Here is a 27,952-nt window from a genome sequence, read left to right on the forward strand (position 1 = left end):
ATTATTTTCAGTTAATACAGCATCTTATTATCTTAAAAAAATTAATGAACACTGAATACCACATACCTTTCAAGGACTTTTGATACACTAGTAGGCCCTTTTTGTATTATTATTGTTATTTTTAATGAGATATCGCCCGGCACAAAGCCTTTAAGGACACGAGGTGGGGGGCACACAAAGGAAAGTATAAATATTTGACAGAAAGGAGGAATCTATTGACATTCTTGTTGAATTGAGGTAAGTTTGGTCCAAATTTTCATTAGCCTTCACAGTTTTGCAGCATACTTGCCTGCTTGAGCATTAACTTACCTCTCACTGGGCCCAGATATGCATGGGCCAGGGTGGGAGATGGGCGAGGGGGGTGAGGGTGGGTACAAAACCAGAGCATTCACTCACTACCCCTTCAAACTCGTGAAACTGGAGGGGTTTTCCTGAATCACTGAATTGAGAGCCCGACAGATTTATTTAATGTGGTCGTGGTGCAGCACAGGCATTGCGGGCCAAATGGTCCCCTCCTGCGTCAAGGTTCGTTGGTGAGATTTATTGGTCTGGGATTGAAGTGGTCACAAACTTCACCGTGACCAACAGACATTATCAGGTTTTGTATTTGTGTGCAGCAGAATCGCGTTTTTACTTCATGCAATGTAAAGATGGCACTTCGGTATTTTCCGTGAAGTTCACAGAAGGGAATGGGGAAGAGAAACCCAACAATGGACTCTATTTCCAAATTTATCGACGAAGGCAGACTTTCTGCTGCCTGGCTATACGGAAGTTAGTATTGTTAGTTAGTGAGTTCCGTGCTCTATGGAAGGCGTTTCACCCATGCATTTGACATTTTTAATGTCATACGTCACATGCCACAATGAAACATTGTATGTCAACTCAAAAAGCTGTACACCGTCATGTGACCCCTCCCATGTGATCCCACCCAAACTCCATCACGAGTATAACCTACTGATGTTGCGAAAGTCTGGATGCTCAACGGACGGTGAAATGGAGAGAGTGCGGTTGGTTGGTCCCATAGCCCCGGCCACAAAGCGCCTGTGGCCCGTTTCGGCCCAGACCGCATCAGCCGTACGCCTCGCCAAGTCGGCTGCCTCAAGGTTCAGTCGGTATGCCTGCGCACGCGCATCGAGGAGTGAAAAGGTCATTGTGGATGGGGTGATCAGAAAGTGCCGCATGACGGTGTCATCCACACAATAGCTTTTTTTTCTTCTTTTTTTTTGTATACAGAATCGAGGCTCGTGAAAGAGCGAACATTTATCACACAAACAAATCAAACAGACAAACAAAATATATCAAAAGATGGAGCGGTGGACAAGATGGGGAGAGAGGGAGAAGCACACAAACACAACATTTGAGAGCAGGGACATCGGGAGATGTGTGGGAGGGAGAGGGCTTGGGGGGAGGAGGCGTGGGAAAGGGGGGGGGGCGGTGGGAGAAGTATAAAACACAAGGACACCAAGGACTTCCAGAAAAGAAGTTGGTATTTCAAAAAAGTGGATCTGGGGTGAAATAACGGGGGTAGAAAAGATCAAGGTTATGGATGGGGGAAGATAAGAGATGGTGGTGAACAGCTGTTTTAAAGACCTGGAGGGTGGAGTGGGATTGAAGGGAGTGAGGGAGTTTGTTCCAGAGGCGGGAGAAAAGAGGAATGAAGGAGTGAAGGTGAGCAGAGAGTCTTGATTTTGGCAGTTTAACCATAAGAGGGTTGCAGGCAGATCTTGTTTGACCTGTAGGAATATTTGGGGGACAGAGCCCAGAGATAGCTGGGGGAGCAAGGCCAGAGAGGAGTCGATAGAAGATGGAAAGACCACCAACCTGCCTGCGGTGAGTGAGTGAGAGGCCCTTGGAGTAAGCTTCATCGCAGGAGATTCCAATGATTCTGAAAGCTTTGGTTTCAACAGCGTGAAGCCGAGCTAGGTGTGAGGCAGGAGCACCAGCCCAGAGGGCAGAGCAGTACTCCATTGAGCTGCGGATGAAAGCCTTGTATGTGGTGAGGAGCTCAGGTGTGCCAAGGAAGGACTTCGCACGACAGAGGCTGCCCAGTCGGCGACTGGCTCTGGAGGCCAGATTTGAAATGTGGTTTTCCCAGGAAAGATCATGATCATAATAATAATTGATGATCATAATAAAATCATAATAAAATGATCATAATAATTGTCTACTTATTTGTGTACTACTATGGTCTGGTGAATTGCCCATTCCCACGTCCTATTGGATTTGGGTTTGAGATGCAACATGAGTGCGATGGACCAAATGGCCATTTCCTGTTTCAAAAATTATCTTATTATTTGTGAGAATTTCAATGAGTTGCTCGGACTGACCAGGTGAGAGAGCTGGTAATCGCTCTGTGCGACACTCGTACTGCTGAACGTGTTTGTCTCAATAATGTCCGCTCCGGCCAACAGGTAATCCTGCCACACACGACCACAACATGTTATTACATGAACAGACTCAGAAAGTTCAGTATTTTTCTCGACCTAGTAACATCTCGAGCCATTTCTGACAGGTTTCCAGCACTTTTCGCCCACCCGGTGGATCTTGCGGACCACATCGGGACGGGTGAGAGTCAGAAGGTCATTGTTTCCCTGAAGGTTGCATTTGTGCTCCGAGAACTCGCTCCCATGGAAATCACTCTCCTGGAGCTTGAACTGCTGCAGACATGTCCCCATTCCACCATCAAGCACGAGCACCCGTTGTCGTAGCAGCTCCAGCAGAGCGGCCTCCGAATCACCTGCAGCGGGAGGACAACACGTGGACCTCACGAGTTTCAGGACATCCTTGTATATCGTGAACTGTACAATGTCTTCTGTCTAAGCTCTGTCTAAGAACAGCAGTAACTGTTCACATGTTGACGTCAAAATTGTCTTGCTACGAACACGACGAACTGCTACGAACACACAGGTCAAAGGCGGTGGGAGGGATTTTCGAAGCTCCACAGTCCACACGGTCTCCACGTTTTTCGAAGTTAAGTCTGTTCACAATTGTATTTTGTCGAAACTGTATTTATCTTTCGGTGTGTGAAGTTATTGTGTGCAACTTTGGTTGTTTCTCGGTGTTTATCTTTCATAAATTGATCGTCTGTTTGCCGTGTCGCGAGCAAGGCCTTTGCCGCGTCGCGAACGATTTGAAATCGAAGTTAAGTGATTGTTCCCATTTGTATTTTCGTTAAAACTGTATTTATTTATGGTGTTGTACGTATATTGTGTCCCGACGAAGATTTTTCGGTGCAAATCTTTCATACCTGTATTGAAAATCGTGTTAATTCGTGTCGTGTCTTGAGGCCATGTACAGTGTGCACTGTACAACCTTGACGCTTTGTTTTTCTCTCAGCGGTCCGTCGTTTGTGATACAATAACTTTCGTTCTCTGTATTCCCAGTCTTTTCACCCATAGCCTACTTCCTTGTGTAAATCTCAACTCAAAAAAAAAAAATAAAAATAAAAAAAAAAATTTTCCTTCTCTGTTCTCATTCGTTTATTCATACTTATTCGTTCGTTCGTTCTTCGACCACGTGTTTCTCCCCCATTTCCCCAGATAGTTTTCACTCATTAACCTTCAATGTTTACACTTTCCCCTCAAGTTATGTATTCCGTCATATTTTATAACACCTTTTTCTTCTTCTTCTTTAAAAGGCTGCTTTCGACTTGCTCATCAAATCAATTCATCCCCAAAAAAATATCCATCACCTATAGTGCCTTTTTTCTACATTCCCTAAACTCTCCTGCACTCCATCCTCCATCCAGCGTCCTTAAACGTATTTTTAACTCGAAGGTCACAAGAAACTCATTTTGCAATAAATGTTCGTTTCCCATAAATCGTACACTTTCAAAAATCCAATCTCACCCCTCCCCTCCAAATCTTCCCCATAACCCCTCCCCTCCAAATCTTCCCCATCAACCCTCCCCTCCAAATCTTCCCCATCACCCATCCCTTTCAAATCTCCCCCCTTGCCCCCTCCCTCCTAAACTACCCCCTCACCCCTCCCCGCCAAGACGCCCCCTCGCCCCTCCCCTCCTAGACTCCTGCCTCACCCCTCCCCTCCAAATCTCCCCCATATCCCATCCCTTTCAAATCCCTCCCCTTGTCCCTTCCCTCCCAAACTCCCCCCTCACCCCTCCCCTTCAAATCTCCCCACCCTCATTGCTTCTCAATTTCCCCCCTCTCACTCCCCCTCCTCAAAGCGTCCTCCCCGCTTCTTCCCCCTTCAAACTCTCACCTCCATCTCCCCCAACCTTCTGCCTCGCTCTTCCCCCTCCTCAAATAACACCTCATTGTGGCTCACCCAATCACCATCAAACCTTTTGTCCGCCCCATCCTTCCCTTTCTCTGAGCTATTCTGAAATCTCTGACACACCTTCAACAGCTCTCCCTACCTCTTCCACCTCTTCCACATCTTACCCTACCCCTCCTCCCCCCTGTTCTGTATCTGATGCTCCCCCTTCCTCTTCATTAACGGTATGGACCTCAAACATCCGGGGCCTTCGTTCAAACTTAACTGATCTCTCCATACAGGTTGCTTCTGTCAAACCAGACGTGATCTGCTTAACAGAAACTTTCCTCCTTTATGATGTCTCTGATTCCATAGTATCTCTCCCGGGCTACTCCCTCCTCCGGTATGATAGACCTGAGCCTCGTCCTGGAGGCGGGGTTGCTATCTTTATCAAAAACTCTCTTCCTCACTCGCCCTGCACTGCACTCTCTCCACCTCACACCCAGGAATACCTCTGGCTACGGCTTCCCCTTCGCTCCCACCTCTTGTTCAAATGTGTGTTGTACCGTCCACCAAACAGTGATGACTCCATCTACATCTCGCTGTCTGATGATATGGACCAACTTCTATCTACTCATCCCAACTCTCTCTTCCTCATATGTGGTGATTTCAACTGTCATCATGCCAGTTGGCTGGGTGTGGGTACCTCTCTCACCAGCCATGGCTCCTCAGCAAAGGACTTCTGCGACTCACTGGGACTGACACAATCTGTCAATTTCCCGACCCGGATCTCAGTCAACGGAACATCTTCTCTTCTGGACTTGGTTATGACTAACTTCCCTGAAAATGTCTGCTGCTCTTCTTCTGCTCCGATCGGATCATCTGATCATGTCCTTGTTAAAGTGGACATCTCTCTGACCATCCTCAGGGAGCCTGCTCAGCGTCGACGAGTCTGGCATTTCACTCAGGCCAACTGGCACGGTCTTCAAGCAGCCATCAATCATCTGGACTGGTCTCCCATCTCTACCACCTCTGACATCAACTCATCCTGGGAATTCTTCCAAAGTAAATTGCTCTCTCTCATGCACAGATTTATCCCATCTCGTCTTCAGTTGTCATACCCTTCCTCCCGTCCATGGTACACGGAATCTTGTGGTGAGGCTGTTGCCCAGAAACAACTTGCCTTCGTCTCCTGGAAAGCAAATCCAACGGAAGGAAATCTCATTTCCTTTCACAAAGCCCGAAACAAGTGTGTGTCCACCCTCAGGAGAGCCAGGAAACAATATCTCTCCGTTCTCAAGACCGAACTCTCTTATCTGTCTCCCTCTTCCAAATCCTGGTGGCGTCTGGTCAAATCCGTTTCTGGTGTTTGTTCCCCCTCCATCCCCTCCCTTACCTCAAACGGCTACACAGCTGATTCCGCACGTGAAAAAGCTGAATGCCTCAACTCTGTGTTTGCCTCTAAATCTTGTGTCCCAAACCCATCCCTCTCTGTACCCACCATACCCAGTCGTACCCTGCTGCTCCTGGACTCCGTGTCCTTTCCTCCTGACAAGGTGGAAAAGTTTCTGTCAACCCTCGACTCTGATTCTGCAACTGGACCCGACGGCATCAGCCCACGGGTCCTAAAATCCTGCTCTGCTGCTCTATCTCACCCTCTCTCTGTTCTCTTCACCCTCTCTTTTGCTCAAGGTCAACTGCCATCTGCTTGGAAATCAGCCAACATCACCGCTTTGCACAAAAAAGGTGCAAAAACAGATCCTAGCAACTACAGACCAATCAGCCTTCTCCCAATTATCAGCAAAGTCATGGAATCCATCATTGCTTCGGATATGAAATCTTTCCTCTTCTCCAATGGCTTGATCTCTGATCATCAATTTGGTTTCAGACCAGGTCACTCTACTCTGGACATGCTGCTTCTGCTGTCTCAACAATGGATGGAGGTCCTCAATGCCAAACAGGAAATTAGAGCTGTCTCCCTCGACATATCACGTGCCTTCGACACGGTCTGGCACCCCGCTCTGCTCACCAAACTCTCCTCCTTTGGTATCCATGGAAATCTCCACGCATGGCTGGCGGACTTCCTCTCTAGTCGTCGTCAACGTGTGGCCCTGAATGGGTTTCTCTCATCTCCTCTTCCTGTTCAGGCTGGAGTTCCCCAAGGCAGTGTTCTGGGCCCCGTGCTTTTTCTGGTCTTCATCAATGATCTCTCTGACTCTCTCGAAAATCCTCTCTATCTCTTTGCTGATGACTCCACTCTCTGCCGCTCCATTCCTCTTCCCTCAGATCGGCAGTCTGCTGCCTCCTCGCTCTCTGAAGACCTGGACAAAATCACAGACTGGTCAAACAAGTGGAACATGTCTTTCAATCCTGACAAATCTCACACTCTTACTATGTCTCTCCGAAAAGATCGACTGGACAACCCTCCCATCTACTTTCTCAACAATCCTCTCCAAGAAGTTCTGTCGCTCAAGATTTTGAGTCTCACTATCTGCCATGATCTTTCTTGGGAAAACCACATTTCCAAGCTGGCCTCCAAAGCCAGTCGCCGACTGGGCATCCTCCGTCGTGCGAAGTCCTTCCTCGGCACACCTGAGCTCCTCACCACATACAAGGCTTTCATCCGCAGCTCAATGGAATACTGTTCTCCCCTATGGGCCGGTGCTCCTGCCTCACACCTAGCTCGGCTTCACGCTGTTGAAACCAAAGCTTTCAGAATTATTGGAATCTCCCGCGATGAAGCTATCTCTGAGGGCCTTTCACTCACTCACCGCAGGCAGGTAGGTGGTCTTTCTGTCTTCTACCGACTCCTCTCCGGCCTTGCACCCCCAGCTCTCTCTGTGCTCTGTCCCCCAAATATTCCTACAGGTCGCACAAGATCTGCCAGCAACCCTCTGATGGTTAAACTGCCGAAATCTCGGCTCTCTGCTCACCTTCACTCTTTCATTCCTCTTTTCTCCCACCTCTGGAACAAACTCCCTCACTCCCTTCAATCCCACTCCTCCCTCCAGGTCTTTAAAACAGCTGTTCACCACCATCTCTTATCTTCCCCCATCCAAAACCTTGATCTTTTCTACCCCCGCTAATTCACCCCACATCCACCTTGTTTGAAATTCCAACTTCTTTCCTGGAAGTCCTGGCAGTGTCCATATGTTTTATACCTCTCCCACCGCCCCCTTCCCATGCCCCCCCCCCAAAGCCCTCGCCCTCTCTCAGATCTCTCGATGTCTCCATGTCTCTCGGTCCCTGCTCTCAAATGTTGTGTTTGTGTCCTTCCCCCTCTCTCCCCATCTTGTCTACCGCTCCCGATGTTATATGTTTTATGTGTCGGTTTGTCTTTCTGTGTGATTAATGTTCGCTCTTTCACGAGCCTCGATCTTGTATACAAAAAAAAAAAAAAAAAAAAAAAAAAAACAATATTAATCATTGAACCAACCAATCACTATCCCTCAATCTCACGATTTTCATCCATCCATTGTATCCCTCCATCTACCACTCCACGAGAAACACACGTGTGCAGATTAACTATTAAAGTGAAATTTATTCAGCTGCAATACATTATATTGTAGCGGTTACCGCTGGATGTACATAATCGCCTTGCACCGGCCAGAACACGGCCAGACGCGCCTCTCCCGGGCATGCCCGGACTCACTGTTCCCGGGCACGCCCGAACCTCCCGGGCACGCCCGGTCTCGTCTTTCCCGGGCATGCCCGCTCTCGCCTTTCCAGGGCTCGCCCAGAGCGCCCGGGCATGCCCGCTATCGCCTTTCCAGGGCTCGCCCAGAGCGCCCGGGCACGCCCAGCCTCGACTTGCCAGGCCGCAGCCAAACACGCCCGGGCAGGTCCAGACTCGCCTTTCCAAGGCTCGCCCTTGATACCCGGGCATGCCCGCTCTCGCCTTTCCAGGGCTCGCCCAGAGCATCCGGGCATGCCCGCTATCGCCTTTCCAGGGCTCGCCCAGAGCGCCCGGGCATGCCCGCTATCGCCTTTCCAGGGCTCGCCCAGAGCGTCCGGGCATGCCCGCTCTCGCCTTTCCAGGGCTCGCCCAGAGCGTCCGGGCACGCCCAGCCTCGACTTGCCAGGCCGCAGCCAAACACGCCCGGGCAGGTCCAGACTCGCCTTTCCAAGGCTCGCCCTTGATACCCGGGCATGCCCGGTATAGCTTTTGCCGGGCAAACTTCCCGACATAAATGTGTATATATATTGTTGCCCGATAAACGGGCTTGTCAGAATACCTGAGCTGTTTGGTTTCAATAAAGCAACTCGGACGAATTCCGTCTTTGGTCGCGTCAATTCTTTCGACTCGCGTTGGAGCGCAGTTCCTTCAATATAACTGTTTAGATGTGAAGCTGATATAATGGACAAATTACTATATTAATACAGTAGGTATTTGTACGTGTACATCTTGTAATACGCTTAACATCAACGAACACAGTGTGCAAAGCTTTTACCCTGTAGGTAGACACTCATGGTGGAAGCTTTCACGCTGAACAGATGCGGTGGAGCGGCCAAAGCAGGGAACCCGGAATGGAGGCGGGCCGAAGCTGGGATGAAGGCGGGGCCAAGGCGGGATGGAGGCGGGGCGAGGCCGGGATGGAGGCGGGGCTGAAGAAGAAGGCAAAGCGAATCCGCGACGAGGGCGGAGCGAATCCGAGATGAGGGCGGAGCGAATCCGCGATGAAGGCGGGGCGAATGCGGGATGAGGGCGGAGCGAATCCGCGATGAAGGCGGGGCGAATGCGGGATGAGGGCGGAGCGAATCTGGGACGAGGGCTGGACGTTACAAAGGAAAAGTTTAAATGCGAAGTGGAACAGAAAAGCACAAAATAATGATGAAGTTAAGATAAAGTGGAGAAAATAAATACTTGAGGTAAAGTCCGAAGAAGCATAGGCAATAGCAAAGAAATATTTAAAAATTGTGATAAAGCCGAATCCGTCCACTCAGGCTGCGCCAAACTGAAAGACAGACGGCGAACTCCCGTGGAGTCCAAACCTCATTCCTGACTCGCTCACTGATTGGCTGTACATGTTGACATTTCCCCCCAAAGATCTATTTTCATTGGCTGAAAGAACTTGGGGGCTGCCATCGATTTACAGCTTCAAGAGGATTAGGTTAGGCCAAGTTTTAAAAAAAAAAGTTTCTCGTCCGGACTTTTTTGAAAAAGGAGGAGGGAGGCCTTACTATTTACTATTTTCATTTTTTTTGCTATTTTTTTCTAAGAATTTTTTTGTTAAGAATTTTTTTTGTGATTGTATTTTCTTTTACGAAATAAATGAAAAATCAATACTGCAGAAATCTAGGCCTACTTTATTAACTACAACAGGGCCTAGATACCGAGCTTCTCACTCAGAGACCCACGTTGTACTCCCACCTCCCACCATTAAACCTACATCATAGGGTAGGACTATGGCCTGACTGTATTCACACTTCAGAATACACGAAACTACAACTAGTACTAGGCCATCCAAGTATAGCGTTACAGCTACATATGGATTTTTTAATGCACCAAGTATTTATAAACAAGTACACTAGAAAATGTATGTCTTGATATGGCTTAAATATTTACGCTATATCACGACACTGAAGGAGCTGGGGCTCCCACGTCGATCAGAAGAATGGACGCGACAAAAAGCTGGAATTCATCTGAGTTGCTTTATTGAAATCAAACACTCAGGCACTCTGAAAAACCGTTTATCTCTCAGCAATATATATCTATTCCGCCAGGGGGTTTGCCCAGGCCCGGCGCCAGGGGGCGTGGCCCAGCGTCCTGGCTGCGGCCTGGCAAGTTGAGGGCGAGCCTGCCCGGGCGTCCTGGACGAGCCCGGCATGGTGATCGCTCCGCGTCCTTGATAGGTGCAAGGCGATTGTGAAAACTCAGCGGCAGCCGCTACACACGTCCCCCCAGAATCGACTTGCACCGGCAGGGTCAATTTGAGGGGGGTCCTGACGACCCGGCCGAAGCGACCCCTGGCGGGTCGTGGGAGGGGGTCCGGTGAGGTGGTGGGCGGTCGAGTGGGGGGCACCGTGGACGGGGGGCGGCCTCGCCGCGGCGGAAGGGCCACCCGTGGTGGGTGGTCGACGTCCACGTGTGCCGGCTTGAGGCGGTCCACAGCAATCCGGTCCGACCTGCCGCCGATGTCGATGACGAACGACTTGTCGTCCCGTCGCAGCACCCGGAAGGGCCCGTCGTACGGCGGCTGGAGTGGCCACCGATGTGCGTTGTGACGCGCAAAAACATACTCCGCTGTGCGGAGTGCTGGGGGGACGTAGGACTGGGGGTCACCGTGGCGGGATGTTGGCACGGGGGCAAACCGTCGGGCGGCCTCCTGGAGGTCCGAGCGCTGGTGAGCTGCGGACCAGGGACTGGTAGCGTCGGGCACAAATTCGCCCGGGACGCGTAGCACCTGGCCATAGACAAGCTCGGCGGTGGATGCCTGGAGGTCTTCCTTGGGGGCCGTGCGAAGGCCCAAAAGGACCCACGGCAGCCGGTCGGCCCACCCGACGTCTTGAAGACCGGCCATGAGCGCGGCCTTCATGGAGCGGTGGAATCGCTCGCACAACCCGTTTGCTTGGGGGTGGTAGGCCGTAGTACGGTGGAGCTTTACCCCCAGGTTGCGGGCGACCGCGCCCCACAGCTCGGAGGTGAACTGTGGACCGCGGTCTGACGAGATGTCCGCCGGTGCGCCGAAGCGGGCGACCCAGGTGGCGATGAAAGCCTGCGCCACGTCGGCGGTGGTGGTGGAGATGAGGGGCACGGCCTCCGGCCACCTGGTGGTCCTGTCCACCATGGTGAGCAGGTGTGTGAACCCCCGTGATGGGGGGAGGGGGCCCACCAGATCCACGTTGACGTGGTCGAAACATCGTTCGGGCACGGTGAAAGGTGCCAGCGGGGCCTGGGTGTGTCGGTGGACCTTGGCCCGTTGGCAGGCCGTGCAGGCGCTGGTCCAATCGCGGACGTCCCGACGAAGGCCGTGCCAGACGAAACGCGCCGACACCAGCTTCTGGGAAGCTTTCCGGCCCGGGTGGGAAAGGCCGTGGAGGGAGGCGAAGATGCGGCGTTGCCAGGCGACGGGCACGATGGGGCGAGGCTGGCCTTGGGAGACGTCGCAGAGCAGGACAGTGTCCGCGCAGGGGATGTCGGCCAGGCGGAGGCCCGTGTCCGCCGCCCGGAGGGCTTGCACCGTGGTGTCGGTGGTTTGGTCCGCCGCCATAAGCGCAAAATCCACGCCCAGGTGGACCGCGTTCGCGCTGGCCCGGGAAAGACAGTCGGCCACGGCGTTGTTTTTGCCGGCGACGTGCCGGATGTCCGTGGTAAACTCCGACACGGCGGAGAGGTGGCGCTGTTGGCGGGCCGACCATGGCTCCGTGACCTTGGCCATGGCGTAAACCAACGGCTTGTGGTCGACGAACGCCGTGAAAGGACGGCCCTCCAGGAGGTGGCGGAAATGGCGGACGGCCAGGTGTAGACCGAGGAGCTCCCGGTCAAACGTGCTGTATTTGAGCTCGTTCGGCCGGAGCTGCCGGCTGAAAAAAGCGAGTGGCTGCCAAACCCCGTTCACCCATTGCTCATGTACGGCGCCCACCGCGTAGTCGGAGGCATCCGTGGTGAGGGCGATGGGAGCGTTGAGCACCGGGTGAGCGAGCAGTGTTGCGTCGGCGAGGGCCCGCTTTGAGCCTTGGAAGGCCGCGTCCATTGCTGCGGACCAGGCGATGTCGTGCTTGGCCGGCTTGCCCCGGAGGGCTTCGTAGAGGGGCCGCATGAGCTGAGCAGCGCGGGGCACGAAGCGGTGATAAAAATTCACCATTCCCAGGAATTCCTGCAGGGCCTTTATGGTGCGGGGACGCGGGAACGTGGTGATGGCCTCGACCTTGGTTGGCAGCGGCACGGCCCCGTTCTTGGTGATGTGATGGCCCAAAAAATCAACGGCCGTCGTGCCGAAGTGGCATTTGGCCGGGTTGACGATGAGGCCGTGCTCGCTGAGGCGCTCGAACAGTGTTCGGAGGTGGAGGAGGTGCTCGGCCCGGGACGTGCTGGCGACGAGGATGTCGTCCAGGTAAACGAAAAGGAACGGCAGGTCACGCAGCACGCCGTCCATCAAGCGCTGGAACGCCTGAGCCGCGTTCTTGAGACCAAACGGCATCCGCAAGAATTCGAATAAGCCGAACGGCGTGATGACTGCCGTTTTAGGGACGTCGGCCGCCCTGACAGGTACCTGGTGATATCCCCGTATGAGGTCAATTTTTGAAAAAATGACCCGTCCCGCCAGACGGGCGGAGAAGTCTTGGATATGCGGGATCGGGTACCTGTCGGGGGTGGTAGCGTCATTCAGACGGCGGTAGTCGCCACACGGGCGCCATCCACCCCCCGGCTTTGGCACGATGTGCAGTGGCGAGGCCCACGCGCTATCGGAGCGCCGCACGATGCCGAGGTGCTCCAACGCGTCGAATTCGGCCTTCGCTACGGCGAGCTTGGCTGGGTCGAGGCGACGGGCCCTGGCGTAGACCGGCGGGCCCGTGGTTGGTATGTGGTGCTCGATCCCATGCCGTACTGCGACGGCCGAAAACGTCGGCCGCGTGAGGGCCGGGAACTCCGTGAGCAGGCGAGCAAACTCGTTCGCCGCCGGGACGGTGCATGCCAGCTCGGTCGGCGCGGAGCTGCTCAATGTGCATACCAGGGAGCTGAAGGTTTCAGCGTTGATTAAACGACGCCGTTGGACGTCCACCAGCAGTCCGTGTGCGCAGAGGAAGTCGGCGCCTAGCAGAGCCACGGGCACGTTAGCGGTTACAAACGTCCAAGCAAAGCGTTGGCCGCCGAAGCAGAGGGTGACGTTGCGCGGGCCGAAGGTGCGGATAGTCGATCCGTTGGCCGCAACTAAGGAGGGGCCGCAAACCGCGGATTGCCTGTCCTGGTCAGAGGCGGGTATGACGCTCAGTTGGGCGCCGGTGTCGCACAGGAAGCGCCGTCCGGACGCTGTATCCGTGATGAACAGTAAGTTGCCCGTGTGGCCGGCGCTCATGGCTGGTAATGAACGCCGGCCCGGCCGTTTCCCGGCCTGCCGAAGGTGCACGGGGGTCGGCATGTCCGGGCCTTCTGTCCGAACCTGGCATGATAGTAACACCACGCTTGGTCAGGTGGAGGCCTCGGTCGTCGTGCCGGAGGTGGTCGGCTCGGTAGAGCGGCCGCCAATGGCGTCGGCAGTTCGGCCGTCGACCGTGCCGGGTGCTCGGGTGCCCTGGGTGTTGCGTCGGACGGCGGTGGGTCCCATGTCGCCGCTACGATGCGCTGTCCTGCGGCGGAGATCTTGTCGGCTTCTCTGGCAAGGGCCCGGGGATCTGTGATCGTCGTGCTTGCCAGGGCGAGGCGTACCGGGTTAGGCAGCTGACGGAAGAACAGCTCCCGGAACAGGAATGCCGGAGAGTGCTCGCCGAGCAGTGAAAGCATGTAGTCCATGCGCTCGGAAGGGCGCGTGTCGCCGAGCTCAGGCAGATCGAGCAGGCGCCGTGCGCGTTCCGCCGATGGGAGGGCGAAAGCATCGAGGAGCAGCTTCTTAATCGCGCCATATTTGTCAGCGGCTGGCGGGCTTTCGAGGAGGCTCAGGGCGCGGGCCGCAGTAACCGACCCGAGCGCAGCTACCACATGGTGGAAGCGGGTGTCGTCGGCCGTTATGCTTCGCAGGGCGAACAGGGACTCCGCCTGTGCGAACCAAACCGCCGCGTGAGCCTCCCAGAAGGTAGGCAGTTTAAGGGCGACTGCCGTGTCCATGTCGATAGGTCACCAATGAAGGAGCTGGGGCTCCCACGTCGATCAGAAGAATGAACGCGACAAAAAGCTGGAATTCATCTGAGTTGCTTTATTGAAATCAAACACTCAGGCACTCTGAAAAACCGTTTATCTCTCAGCAATATATATCTATTCCGCCAGGGGGTTTGCCCAGGCCCGGCGCCAGGGGGCGTGGCCCAGCGTCCTGGCTGCGGCCTGGCAAGTTGAGGGCGAGCCTGCCCGGGCGTCCTGGACGAGCCCGGCATGGTGATCGCTCCGCGTCCTTGATAGGTGCAAGGCGATTGTGAAAACTCAGCGGCAGCCGCTACACACGTCCCCCCAGAATCGACTTGCACCGGCAGGGTCAATTTGAGGGGGGTCCTGACGACCCGGCCGAAGCGACCCCTGGCGGGTCGTGGGAGGGGGTCCGGTGAGGTGGTGGGCGGTCGAGTGGGGGGCACCGTGGACGGGGGGCGGCCTCGCCGTGGCGGAAGGGCCACCCGTGGTGGGTGGTCGACGTCCACGTGTGCCGGCTTGAGGCGGTCCACAGCAATCCGGTCCGACCTGCCGCCGATGTCGATGACGAACGACTTGTCGTCCCGTCGCAGCACCCGGAAGGGCCCGTCGTACGGCGGCTGGAGTGGCCACCGATGTGCGTTGTGACGCGCAAAAACATACTCCGCTGTGCGGAGTGCTGGGGGGACGTAGGACTGGGGGTCACCGTGGCGGGATGTTGGCACGGGGGCAAACCGTCGGGCGGCCTCCTGGAGGTCCGAGCGCTGGTGAGCTGCGGACCAGGGACTGGTAGCGTCGGGCACAAATTCGCCCGGGACGCGTAGCACCTGGCCATAGACAAGCTCGGCGGTGGATGCCTGGAGGTCTTCCTTGGGGGCCGTGCGAAGGCCCAAAAGGACCCACGGCAGCCGGTCGGCCCACCCGACGTCTTGAAGACCGGCCATGAGCGCGGCCTTCATGGAGCGGTGGAATCGCTCGCACAACCCGTTTGCTTGGGGGTGGTAGGCCGTAGTACGGTGGAGCTTTACCCCCAGGTTGCGGGCGACCGCGCCCCACAGCTCGGAGGTGAACTGTGGACCGCGGTCTGACGAGATGTCCGCCGGTGCGCCGAAGCGGGCGACCCAGGTGGCGATGAAAGCCTGCGCCACGTCGGCGGTGGTGGTGGAGATGAGGGGCACGGCCTCCGGCCACCTGGTGGTCCTGTCCACCATGGTGAGCAGGTGTGTGAACCCCCGTGATGGGGGGAGGGGGCCCACCAGATCCACGTTGACGTGGTCGAAACGTCGTTCGGGCACGGTGAAAGGTGCCAGCGGGGCCTGGGTGTGTCGGTGGACCTTGGCCCGTTGGCAGGCCGTGCAGGCGCTGGTCCAATCGCGGACGTCCCGACGAAGGCCGTGCCAGACGAAACGCGCCGACACCAGCTTCTGGGAAGCTTTCCGGCCCGGGTGGGAAAGGCCGTGGAGGGAGGCGAAGATGCGGCGTTGCCAGGCGACGGGCACGATGGGGCGAGGCTGGCCTTGGGAGACGTCGCAGAGCAGGACAGTGTCCGCGCAGGGGATGTCGGCCAGGCGGAGGCCCGTGTCCGCCGCCCGGAGGGCTTGCACCGTGGTGTCGGTGGTTTGGTCCGCCGCCATAAGCGCAAAATCCACGCCCAGGTGGACCGCGTTCGCGCTGGCCCGGGAAAGACAGTCGGCCACGGCGTTGTTTTTGCCGGCGACGTGCCGGATGTCCGTGGTAAACTCCGACACGGCGGAGAGGTGGCGCTGTTGGCGGGCCGACCATGGCTCCGTGACCTTGGCCATGGCGTAAACCAACGGCTTGTGGTCGACGAACGCCGTGAAAGGACGGCCCTCCAGGAGGTGGCGGAAATGGCGGACGGCCAGGTGTAGACCGAGGAGCTCCCGGTCAAACGTGCTGTATTTGAGCTCGTTCGGCCGGAGCTGCCGGCTGAAAAAAGCGAGTGGCTGCCAAACCCCGTTCACCCATTGCTCATGTACGGCGCCCACCGCGTAGTCGGAGGCATCCGTGGTGAGGGCGATGGGAGCGTTGAGCACCGGGTGAGCGAGCAGTGTTGCGTCGGCGAGGGCCCGCTTTGAGCCTTGGAAGGCCGCGTCCATTGCTGCGGACCAGGCGATGTCGTGCTTGGCCGGCTTGCCCCGGAGGGCTTCGTAGAGGGGCCGCATGAGCTGAGCAGCGCGGGGCACGAAGCGGTGATAAAAATTCACCATTCCCAGGAATTCCTGCAGGGCCTTTATGGTGCGGGGACGCGGGAACGTGGTGATGGCCTCGACCTTGGTTGGCAGCGGCACGGCCCCGTTCTTGGTGATGTGATGGCCCAAAAAATCAACGGCCGTCGTGCCGAAGTGGCATTTGGCCGGGTTGACGATGAGGCCGTGCTCGCTGAGGCGCTCGAACAGTGTTCGGAGGTGGAGGAGGTGCTCGGCCCGGGACGTGCTGGCGACGAGGATGTCGTCCAGGTAAACGAAAAGGAACGGCAGGTCACGCAGCACGCCGTCCATCAAGCGCTGGAACGCCTGAGCCGCGTTCTTGAGACCAAACGGCATCCACAAGAATTCGAATAAGCCGAACGGCGTGATGACTGCCGTTTTAGGGACGTCGGCCGCCCTGACAGGTACCTGGTGATATCCCCGTATGAGGTCAATTTTTGAAAAAATGACCCGTCCCGCCAGACGGGCGGAGAAGTCTTGGATATGCGGGATCGGGTACCTGTCGGGGGTGGTAGCGTCATTCAGACGGCGGTAGTCGCCACACGGGCGCCATCCACCCCCCGGCTTTGGCACGATGTGCAGTGGCGAGGCCCACGCGCTATCGGAGCGCCGCACGATGCCGAGGTGCTCCAACGCGTCGAATTCGGCCTTCGCTACGGCGAGCTTGGCTGGGTCGAGGCGACGGGCCCTGGCGTAGACCGGCGGGCCCGTGGTTGGTATGTGGTGCTCGATCCCATGCCGTACTGCGACGGCCGAAAACGTCGGCCGCGTGAGGGCCGGGAACTCCGTGAGCAGGCGAGCAAACTCGTTCGCCGCCGGGACGGTGCATGCCAGCTCGGTCGGCGCGGAGCTGCTCAATGTGCATACCAGGGAGCTGAAGGTTTCAGCGTTGATTAAACGACGCCGTTGGACGTCCACCAGCAGTCCGTGTGCGCAGAGGAAGTCGGCGCCTAGCAGAGCCACGGGCACGTTAGCGGTTACAAACGTCCAAGCAAAGCGTTGGCCGCCGAAGCAGAGGGTGACGTTGCGCGGGCCGAAGGTGCGGATAGTCGATCCGTTGGCCGCAACTAAGGAGGGGCCGCAAACCGCGGATTGCCTGTCCTGGTCAGAGGCGGGTATGACGCTCAGTTGGGCGCCGGTGTCGCACAGGAAGCGCCGTCCGGACGCTGTATCCGTGATGAACAGTAAGTTGCCCGTGTGGCCGGCGCTCATGGCTGGTAATGAACGCCGGCCCGGCCGTTTCCCGGCCTGCCGAAGGTGCACGGGGGTCGGCATGTCCGGGCCTTCTGTCCGAACCTGGCATGATAGTAACACCACGCTTGGTCAGGTGGAGGCCTCGGTCGTCGTGCCGGAGGTGGTCGGCTCGGTAGAGCGGCCGCCAATGGCGTCGGCAGTTCGGCCGTCGACCGTGCCGGGTGCTCGGGTGCCCTGGGTGTTGCGTCGGACGGCGGTGGGTCCCATGTCGCCGCTACGATGCGCTGTCCTGCGGCGGAGATCTTGTCGGCTTCTCTGGCAAGGGCCCGGGGATCTGTGATCGTCGTGCTTGCCAGGGCGAGGCGTACCGGGTTAGGCAGCTGACGGAAGAACAGCTCCCGGAACAGGAATGCCGGAGAGTGCTCGCCGAGCAGTGAAAGCATGTAGTCCATGCGCTCGGAAGGGCGCGTGTCGCCGAGCTCAGGCAGATCGAGCAGGCGCCGTGCGCGTTCCGCCGATGGGAGGGCGAAAGCATCGAGGAGCAGCTTCTTAATCGCGCCGTATTTGTCAGCGGCTGGCGGGCTTTCGAGGAGGCTCAGGGCGCGGGCCGCAGTAACCGACCCGAGCGCAGCTACCACATGGTGGAAGCGGGTGTCGTCGGCCGTTATGCTTCGCAGGGCGAACAGGGACTCCGCCTGTGCGAACCAAACCGCCGCGTGAGCCTCCCAGAAGGTAGGCAGTTTAAGGGCGACTGCCGTGTCCATGTCGATAGGTCACCAATGAAGGAGCTGGGGCTCCCACGTCGATCAGAAGAATGAACGCGACAAAAAGCTGGAATTCATCTGAGTTGCTTTATTGAAATCAAACACTCAGGCACTCTGAAAAACCGTTTATCTCTCAGCAATATATATCTATTCCGCCAGGGGGTTTGCCCAGGCCCGGCGCCAGGGGGCGTGGCCCAGCGTCCTGGCTGCGGCCTGGCAAGTTGAGGGCGAGCCTGCCCGGGCATGCCCGGGCATGCCCGGGCATCCCGACCGAGGCCTGGCAAGTTGAGCGCGGGCCTGCCCGGGCGTCCTGGACGAGCCCGGCATGGTGATCGCTCCGCGTCCTTGATAGGTGCAAGGCGATTGTGAAAACTCAGCGGCAGCCGCTACAACACCAACTTACTTTCGTTGTTTGGTATCCATCACCAATGTCATCTCCATCGTCAAATTCTCCACTGGCAAATTTACTTTTAGCGAAGAGATCGTTCAACGTTCGCTTCTCATCTACAACTGATCTCGCGAACCAAGACTTCAAACCTTTTGTCGACGAACGAATGCTTACACACACGAATATCGTTATATTTCCTACTCAAATTTGTACCATTAAAAGTACTAGGGCATGCCCGTACGTGGGTGCAATGCCCGTACGTGGGTACGTGGGTACGTGGGTGCGAGTACGGTGACAATCCCCCCCCCCCCTCTATTTACATGAAATGGTTTGGTCCATGAAATGTTTTGGTCCATTCGCAACGCCAAAGCGAACGGCGAACGGCTTGCGAGTACGGTGACAATCCCCCCCCCCTCTATTTACATGAAATGGTTTGGTCCATTCGCAACGACCACAGAACCCCCCCCCCCCCCCTCTATTTACATGAAATGGTTTGGTCCATTCGCAACGCCAAAGCGAACGGCGAACGGCTAAATCGCAATAGCTCGGTAACTACTTGTCCGATTAATTTCAAACCTTGAAAAGGCACATCCTCGGGTCCCCAGCAATATACCTGGCAAGTTTCAAGTATATCGGACCCGTGGTTGTCGAGAAACAGCGGTCACAGACAAACATACAAACATACAAACATACAAACATACAAACATACACACAGAGATTACTGGAATTATAGATAGATGAAATGCAAGATTTTTACACGTATTAATTGCACTTGCCCAGTGCACAACCGCTGCGAGAATTGACCGTCTTTAGCACAAAGTGTCTGCGTTAAGCCTAGCATGTATTAACCAGGAAGTTCCGTTAGAGGGCGTGATCCATAATAGTTCAGATCATCAATGCACAAGATACGATCAGCAAACGCCCGGAAACGGCAAGTTTTAGACCGAGTTTCTTCGCAAAACGATTTTTTTTTAAACAAGTATATATTAAAAAAAAAAAAAGTATTAAATAGTAAATAAAAGTAGGCGGCGACTAAAAAGGAAGCGGGCGGGGACGAGAAACATTTTTTTTTTTTTTACTTGGCCTTATCATTATCAAGATGCTTGAGCGCTTCCATTCCATGATGTTTACAGTCACGGACATTGTAAAACGCTGAAATGGCACCGAGTTCCGTGTAATTGATTTGGACTCGTCCAAGTGAACCCTGTATAAATATATAATAATTAAAACAACAAGGAACGTCAACGAACAAGGCCATTGGGCCCACCAAGGCCTAGGCTAGTATAAGATTACCAACCTATGGTTCCGACAAACGTCCGTTCTTTACCCTTTTAATACTGAGAATCAATAAATGAAGCAGCGGTTGACCCTTTATAAAGTCTTTGGTATTAATCGACCAGGTTCGAACCGTCGACTCCCCAAACTCAAAGCGGCCGCTCTAACCATTTATTGATGCCTCATAGTTTTTTTATTTGTTTTTTTTTTCTTTACTGTTTTTTCCTGAATAATTATATTGTGGCGAGCACGAAAACACACTGGCGTGGTGACTTCATTCCACGCACAAAGTGGGCGGCGGCCATGCCCAAGGGGTAGGCGTGGCCGCGGGATATACACCGGGCACACAGCCCCGAGCGCGCCAGTGTTACAGTGAGCTCAGAGAATAAAGAACGTTTGAACCTACCGCGTTGTCCGCTTCCTCCTTGGTAGCAAGTAGCGCGCGTAACACCGCGCTTCATTGGTGACCTTCGACATTCTGGTCAGCCGTCGCTGACCAACCGAACCCGCCACAGCATGGCAACCAACGCGGTCTCCATCAAATTACCCGAGTTCTGGGAGGCACAAGCCGAAGTTTGGTTCCTGCAGGCAGAAGCCCAGTTCCAACTTCGAGGCATCACGGTCGACGAGACCATGTACTGCCACGTGGTCGCCTCCCTCGGGCCCGGCGCGGCCGCCCACGTCGTGTCGGTCCTACGACATCCACCGGCCGAGGCAGGTACGAGGCGATCAAGCGCATCCTCCTCGCCACGTTCGGCCTCACGGTGGACGCATGAGCCGACCGCCTCTTAGACCTTCCTGAGCTCGGTGACACGCGACCATCGGTCCGCATGGACCATATGTTGTCGCTGATGGGCGACGAAACCCTGACCGCTCTGTTCCGGGCGTTATTTCGTCGCCAGCTGCCGGCACGAGTCCGCCTCGCGTTGGCCCGTTCTACCACAACGGAACCCCGAGCTCTCGCTGCCGAGGCCGACAGGTTTTTCGCGGCGTTGGACATGCAGGCGAGTTTTGCCGCGGCCATCGCGGCTCCCGAGGCTGATGATGCGCCACTCCTCGTGGATCTCGGGGCTGCTGCCGATGCGCCACACCTCGTGTCCGTCACCACACGCCACCCACCACCACCGCCGCCGCGAAGAAAACCGCGACCTCCACCGCCGAAGCCGCCCACCCGGTGTTTCTTCCACGCCAAGTTCGGCCACGAGGCTCGACAGTGTCGCCCGCCGTGCTCATTCGGCAGGTCGGGAAATGGGAGAGCCGGCGCTCGGTGGCAGCTTTGAGCGTCGGCGGTTCCAACAGCTTGCTGTATATAACGGACACCTTGTCCGGGCGCCGTTACCTGTGCGACACGGGAGCGCAGGTGACTGTCATTCCTGCCGGTACGTCTGACAAGCAAACCGTGGGCCGCGGCCCCGCGCTGCTTGCGGCCAATGGTACATCTATATGCACGTACGGAAAGCGCTGCCTCCCACTGCAGTTTGGGTGACAGGTTTTCCGATGGTCGTTCGTCACAGCCGACATGCCCATGGCACTGCTCGGCGCGGACTTCCTATGCGCTCATGGATTATTGGTAGATGTAAAGCGCAGAAGGCTTGTTCAGGTGGAAACGTTCAGCTCGCTCGCATGCGTGCTGCCCCGCTCGTTGAGCAGCTCACAGAGTGGCTCATCGAGCGGCTCGCCGAGCGGCTTGTTGAGCGGTTCCGTTCCGGCCAGGTTCATCTGCACGCTTCCGGCAGCGAACAAATTTACCCGCCTCTTCGCCGGTTTCCCGGCCCTCACGAGGCCCACCTTCTCGGCGGGGGCTGTTAAGCATGGGGTGGAACACCACATCTCCACCTCCGAGCCACCGGTCAACGCCCGGGCACGCCGCCTCGAGCTGACGAAGCTCGCCGTAGCTAAGGCGGAGTTCGCTACGCTGGAGCGGCTCGGCATCGTGCGGCGCTCCGAGTGCCTGCGCGTCGCCGATCCACATCGTGCCCAAGCCCGGCGGGGGATGGCGACCGTGCAGACTACCGGCGCCTCAACGACGCCGCCACCCCCGACCGCTACCCCGTCCCTCACATACAGGACCTCTCCGCCCGGTTGGCGGGTATGTCCTTCTTTTCAAAGGTGGACCTCGTACGCGGCTACCATCAGGTCCCCGTCAGGCCGGAGGACATCCCGAAGACGGCGGTCATCACGCCATTCGGACTTTTCGAATTCCTTCGGATGCCCTTCGGTTTGAAGAATGCGGCTCAGGCGATTCAGCGCCTTATGGACAGTGTCTTGCGCGGCTTAGACTTTTTATACGTCTACTTGGACGACATCCTCGTCGCCAGCACGTCCCGCGAAGAGCATCTTCACCATCTCCACACGCTTTTCGGACGTCTGGGCCAGCATGGCCTCATCGTGAACCCCGCTAAGTGCCGGTTTGGCGTCACCGACATCGACTTTTTGGGGCACCGCGTCACGAGGCACGGGGCCGTCCCCCTACCGGCCAAGGTGGAGGCGGTGAGGGGGTTTCCGCGCCCCCGCACGATCAAGGGGCTCCAGGTGTTCCTGGGCATGGTAAACTTTTACCATCGTTTCCTGCCCCGCATCGCTCAGCTCCAGCGCCCCCTCCACGAGGCCCTCAGAGGGAAGCCGGGCAAAGGTGACGTTACCTGGACCGAGCAGATGGATGCGGCGTTCGTGGACGCAAAGCTCGCCTTGGCTAACGCCACCATGCTCGCGCACCCGGCGCCCGATGCACTGATCGCCCTCACCACCGACACCTCGGACTACGTGGTGGGTGCGGTACACGAGCAATGGGTGCGTGGTGCTTGGCAACCGCTGGCGTTCTTCAGCCGGCAGCTTCGCCCGCCCGAACGCCGTTAAAGTACCTTTGACCGCGAGTTGCTCGGGCTCCACCTGGCGGTCAGGCACTTCCGCCATCTGCTCGAGGGCCGTGCGTTCACGGCCTTCGTCGACCACAAGCCGCTGGTCTACGCGATGAGCAAGGTCACCGAGCCGTGGTCGGCCCGGCAGCAGCGTCACCTCGCGGCCGTGTCCGAATACACGACGGACATCCGGCACGTCGCAGGGAAGGACAACCCGGTGGCGGATTGCCTTTCCCAGTCCGTCGCCCACGTGGTCCACCTTGGCATCGACTATGCCCGGATGGCGGTGGACCAGGCCGCCGACCCCGGTGTCCAGGCCTTGCGGACCGCCGTCACGGGCCTCCACGTCACCGAGGTGCTGTTCGACGGCGCGGCCACGGCCCTCTTGTGCGACGTCTCCCTCGGGTGGCCTCGCCCCATCGTGCCTGCGGGCTGGCAGCGCCAGATTTTCGACGCCATCCACGGCCTGTCCCACCCGGGCACGAAGGCCTCCCAGAGGTTGATCGCCGACAAGTTTGTCTGGCATGGCCTCCGGAAGGCCGTCCGCGGCTGGACCAGGACGTGCCTCGCGTGCCAGCGCGCGAAGGTGCACCGGCATACCCAGGCCCCGTTGGCCCCGTTTACGGTGCCGGCACGTAGGTTCGACCACGTGCACGTGGACCCGGTGGGACCTCTGCCCCCCTCGCGGGGTTTCACCCATGTCCTGACCATGGTGGGCCACACCACCCGTTGGCCGGAGGCCATGCCTTTGGCGGCGACGACGGCCGCTAGGGTGCATCAAACGCCCTTAGGTTCTTGGATTTTAATGTCTATTCTCTCAAATGTTACACTTGTTGGTAGAAGTATGTATGCAAAAAATAAATGAAATCAGAGGTGGTCCTGGGTGGCCACCGGCCACTTTTATATATTTAGGGCCATTTTCGGGGCCGCACTATGTAAAAATGTTTGATTTTGTTATTTTACACCCAAACCTAGTCATGTTTGGTATCAAATTGAAGGTCTTGATGAGAGGAATACAAATATAACAATTTTATGCAAAAAACGATGGTTTGATAATTAGTTTGTATTTTTACATGAATGAAATCGGAGGTCTAATCGTGGGTCCCATACTAGTAGTCTAATAATATCCTTTATTTTCTTTCAGATGGCAGATAAGAAGACCAGATTAGCAAGTGCCATTTTTGGTCTTGGCAATGCTTTTACAGAAGCAGATGGTACATTGACAGGAGTCCGCCTCCCAACTTGCCGGCAGGTTCTTCGATGCGTGATGTGGTACATCCAGAAAGAAATATGTGAAGGCAAACAAACTCAGCCACTGAAATGGAAATCTGCCAGCATCGTCCTTATCCAGCTGAAAAAATTCTACACTAAAGCAAATATTCCTATGCTTTCAGACCATCAATGCTGCAAACTAATACTTGACCTTCTTAATGACAATAACAAATTGCGTCAAATACCTGTTTCTCGCCGAGAATCTCCAAGCACTTTGGCTAAGTTGCAAACCATGAATGAACGTCTTGATAAGACCTTTGGTGTATGGACAAAAGATGCAATGACAAACATTAAGAATGAGGAAGATAGAGTATTTTTAGAGTCAATGAAATCTGACAGAGTAGCCTCATTTGGTGGTGTTGACAAGAAGAAAGTTGATAAAGATCATAGAAAAGAAAAACGCCTCTTAGCGGAAGCTTCAAGACGAGAACGTCATGAATCATCCAGTGTACAAGAGATGACAATTAGTTCTGTATGCTCTGATGATAGTGACTCTGCAGATAGCTTGGAAGAAACTGAAGAAGAGGCGATTCCAGAGTTTCAAAGGAAGCGTAGTCACCACAGATCAACATATGCAGGTACATCTGCCTTTATTCCTCATGATATTCTGAAAAGACATTCAGTTGTGTCTGTTGCTACTCGACTAAACATAACTCCTGTTCAACAGGTTGCGCTCACCAAAGCTGTAATTCAAGAGGCAGGAGGTGATCCACGTTGTGTGGCCAAGTCGTACTCAACTGCTGATAAGGCTCGACGATCAATAACAAGTGCTATCGCCAAAGATATTCAAGAAAATTGGATCGCCCCAACAGCTGCAACACTTCACTGGGATGGCAAGCAGATACCAACGCTCACAAACAAGAATGTCAAGGAAGAAAGATTGCCAGTGTTGGTTGGGAATGCCACTGATGTAAAGCTACTGGGGGTGGCTAGATATCCTCCTGGAAGTGATAGGTCATCAGGTGACATCATTGCCGAGCACACTTACACGTATCTACATTCATGGAAGTGCAAACAATCAGTTGTCAACTTATGTTTTGACACAACAGCATCAAACACTGGACACGTTACAGCTGCCTGTGTTACCATTCAATCAAAACTGGACCGTGCTCTTCTGTGGTGTGCATGTCGCCATCATGTTGGAGAGGTAATCCTGGATCATGTGTTTGACGTTCTCAAAATTGAGGCATCAAAGTCTCCAGAAGTATCTTTGTTCCAAAAATTCCAGACGAATTGGGAACGCATATCGCATGCAAAGAATGAAAGTTTAACCAAAATTGACATTTCCATGTACAATGACTATGCACAACAGCTGCTTTTATCCTGCAAAAACAAGGTTTTAAGCACAATCCGCACAAGCGCTTCATACTGTAGGGAAGACTACAAGGAAATGGCACAACTCTGCCAGGTAGTCCTCGATGATGATGTCACAAAACAAGGAACACTCCACAGACCAGGGGCCATGCATAAAGCAAGGTGGATGTCAAAGATTCTTTATTCCATCAAAATATGCCTACTTGAAGAGCAAATTTCTCTACTACCTCGAGGAACTGTAACAACACAACATCAACAGAAAAAACTGAAGGAGTTTGTTGTTTTTGTTGTTTATATTTATTGTGATTGGTGGCTCATATGTCAGTCTGCTTCAAATGCCCCATGGTTTGATTTGTGCTTTTACAAGACTCTGCTCAACTATAAAGCTGTCAACTCAACCATTTCAGTCAGCGCTGTGAAAGCCTTTGATAGACATTTGTGGTATTTAACCCCAGAACTGGTTGTTTTGGCACTGTTCAGCAATGCAATTCCTCAAAAGGATCGTCGTGCCCTTGCAGATGTGTTACTGGCCATACAACCAGATGAAATGCCAAGCACTCCAAAACACCGCTACGGTTCTGGATATGGCAAACCGTCATTTCCAAAAATTACAGAAGCGACAACCCTGGCTGATCTTGTGAACGAGGACTCGTGGTTTACAGTAAACCTTCTTCACCTAGATATGACCTTCCTAACAGAGGATGTTGACACTTGGCAGAACAATGAGCACTTCAAGGCAGCCAAGTCCATTGTGGATGGGCTTAATGTTGTGAATGACCCTGCGGAGAGAGCAGTAAAGCTCGCAACTGATTTTGTCTCAACTGCAAGAAGAGAAGACCACTTCCAAAATCTTCTTCAAGTGGTTGAATGTGACCGCAAAGCGAGGCCAAATTTGCGGAAACGAGCAAAGTTGGAGTAGTGACATTGGCGTTGTGCTTAATACATTTTCAAACTTTTAATCAATGAAAGTACAATACTACAACACTGTACTACAACTTTGTAATATGAAGAACGATTTTGGTTAATTTTACATTGACATGTAAGGTTGTTTTAACTGTTTGATATTAGGCATTTAGTAAAAGTAGGACTTTACTTTTGTATATAGGTATAATGGTTAATTTTACATTATCTTGTAGTTAATTTTACATTATCTTGTAAAGTAGTTTAGCTGTGGCCCTAAATGGCCCTAAATATATAAAAGTGGCCGGTGGCCACCCAGGACCACCTCTGATTTCATCTATTTTTTGCATACATACTTCTACCAACAAGTGTAACATTTGAGGGAATAGACATTAAAATACAACAACTTTTTGAAAATCATGGGGCGTTTGATGCACCCTAACGGCCGCGGACGTCGCGCAGGCGTTCATCGCCACCTGGGTCGCCCGGTTTGGCACCCCCTCGGCCATCTTGTCCGACCGCGGCCCCCAGTTCACCTCGGAGCTCTGGGCCGCGGGGGCTCGGGGTCCAGCTGCACCGAACCACAGCCTACCACCCCCAGGTCAACGGCCTGTGCGAGCGGTTCCACCGTTCGTTGAAGGCCGCGCTCCGGGCCACCCTCCGCGACGGCGGCTGGGTCGACAAGCTCCCCTGGGTCCTGCTGGGCCTCCGGACGGCGCCCAAGGATGACCTGCGCGCATCCGCAGCGGAGTTGGTCTTTGGGCAACCGCTGCGGGTGCCGGGCGAGTTCCTCCCCGACCCCACGGCACCATGGTCCCCGGCGCAGGAGCGCTCCGCCCTGCAGGAGACCGCCCGAAGGTTCGCCCCGTTGCCGACGGCGCACCACGGGCACCCACCCACGCACGTCGCCCCGGAACTTCGCACCGCGGAGTATGTCTTTGTCCGGCACGACGCCCACCGGACACCACTGCGGCCCCCGTATGACGGGCCTTTCCGCGTGCTGGAGACCGGGGTGAAGCACTTCACCTTGGACATCGGCGGTACTCCCGACCGCGTCTCGGTGGATCGACTCAAGCCGGCCCACCTCGACGTGGACCACCCACCGCCGATGGCTCGGCTCCTGCGTCGGGGCCGCCCCCCTGCGGGTGGACCCCGGGCACCGCCCAGCCCCGCCGGTACGCCGCCCCCCGGTCCAGCACCCATCCCGGGTACAGCCGGAAGCATCCCAGCTGGCATCCCTGCACCCCGGACGCCGCCGGTCGCCAGGGGGCGCTTCGGCCGGGTCATCCGTTTGCCCCGCAAACTGGCCCTCCAGGTGCGCGGGAATTCTGGGGGGGGCGCGTATGGCGAGCACGAAAACCCACTGGCGTGGTGACTTCATTCCACGCACCAAGTGGGTGGCGGCCAGGCCCAAGGGGTAGGCGTGGCCGCAGGATATACACCGGGTGCGCAGCCCGGAGCCAGTGTTACAGTGAGCTCAGAGAATAAAGAACGTTTGAACCTACCGCGTTGTCCGCTTCCTCCTTGGTAGCAAGTAGCGCGCGTAACACCGCGCTTCAATATCTTCCAGACCCATTGATTTGTTTACTCGAAGGCGGTAAAGCGAGAGGTGTATGTTAACAGAAAACGTAGCACTGTATATATGTTTGAATAAAATAGATACACCTGTGGGCCTGTGGCGGACACGATGGCTCGCTGGCGCGATGACATCATTCCGCGCACCAAGAGGGTGTCGGCCACGCCCGAGGGGTAGGCGTGGCCTCGGGATA

General features: G+C 55.4%; 1 protein-coding gene across 4 annotated transcripts; it reads right to left on the reverse strand.

Moving 5' to 3' along the window:
* On the reverse strand, positions 1-27,933 carry LOC144888535 (methionine synthase-like). 4 transcript variants are annotated; one of them, XM_078766872.1, is made up of 5 exons: positions 27,849-27,933; positions 8,667-8,987; positions 2,535-2,737; positions 2,328-2,417; positions 1-1,118 (listed from the first exon to the last, which is right to left on the reverse strand). In XM_078766872.1, the coding sequence occupies exons 2-5, from the start codon at positions 8,683-8,685 to the stop codon at positions 939-941; spliced, it is 492 nt and encodes a 163-aa protein (XP_078622998.1). In that variant the 5' UTR covers positions 8,686-8,987; positions 27,849-27,933; the 3' UTR covers positions 1-938. The 4 variants fall into 4 exon arrangements, with proteins under 4 accessions (XP_078622998.1, XP_078622999.1, XP_078623000.1 ...); XM_078766873.1 differs by having other exon boundaries at positions 27,689-27,906; XM_078766874.1 differs by lacking the exon at positions 27,849-27,933 and adding an exon at positions 9,080-9,151.
* Positions 27,934-27,952: the final 19 nt, after the last annotated feature.

Source organism: Myxine glutinosa, chromosome 12, assembly GCF_964187855.1.
Source record: "Myxine glutinosa chromosome 12, kmMyxGlut1.1, whole genome shotgun sequence".
NCBI lineage: Eukaryota > Metazoa > Chordata > Myxini > Myxiniformes > Myxinidae > Myxine > Myxine glutinosa.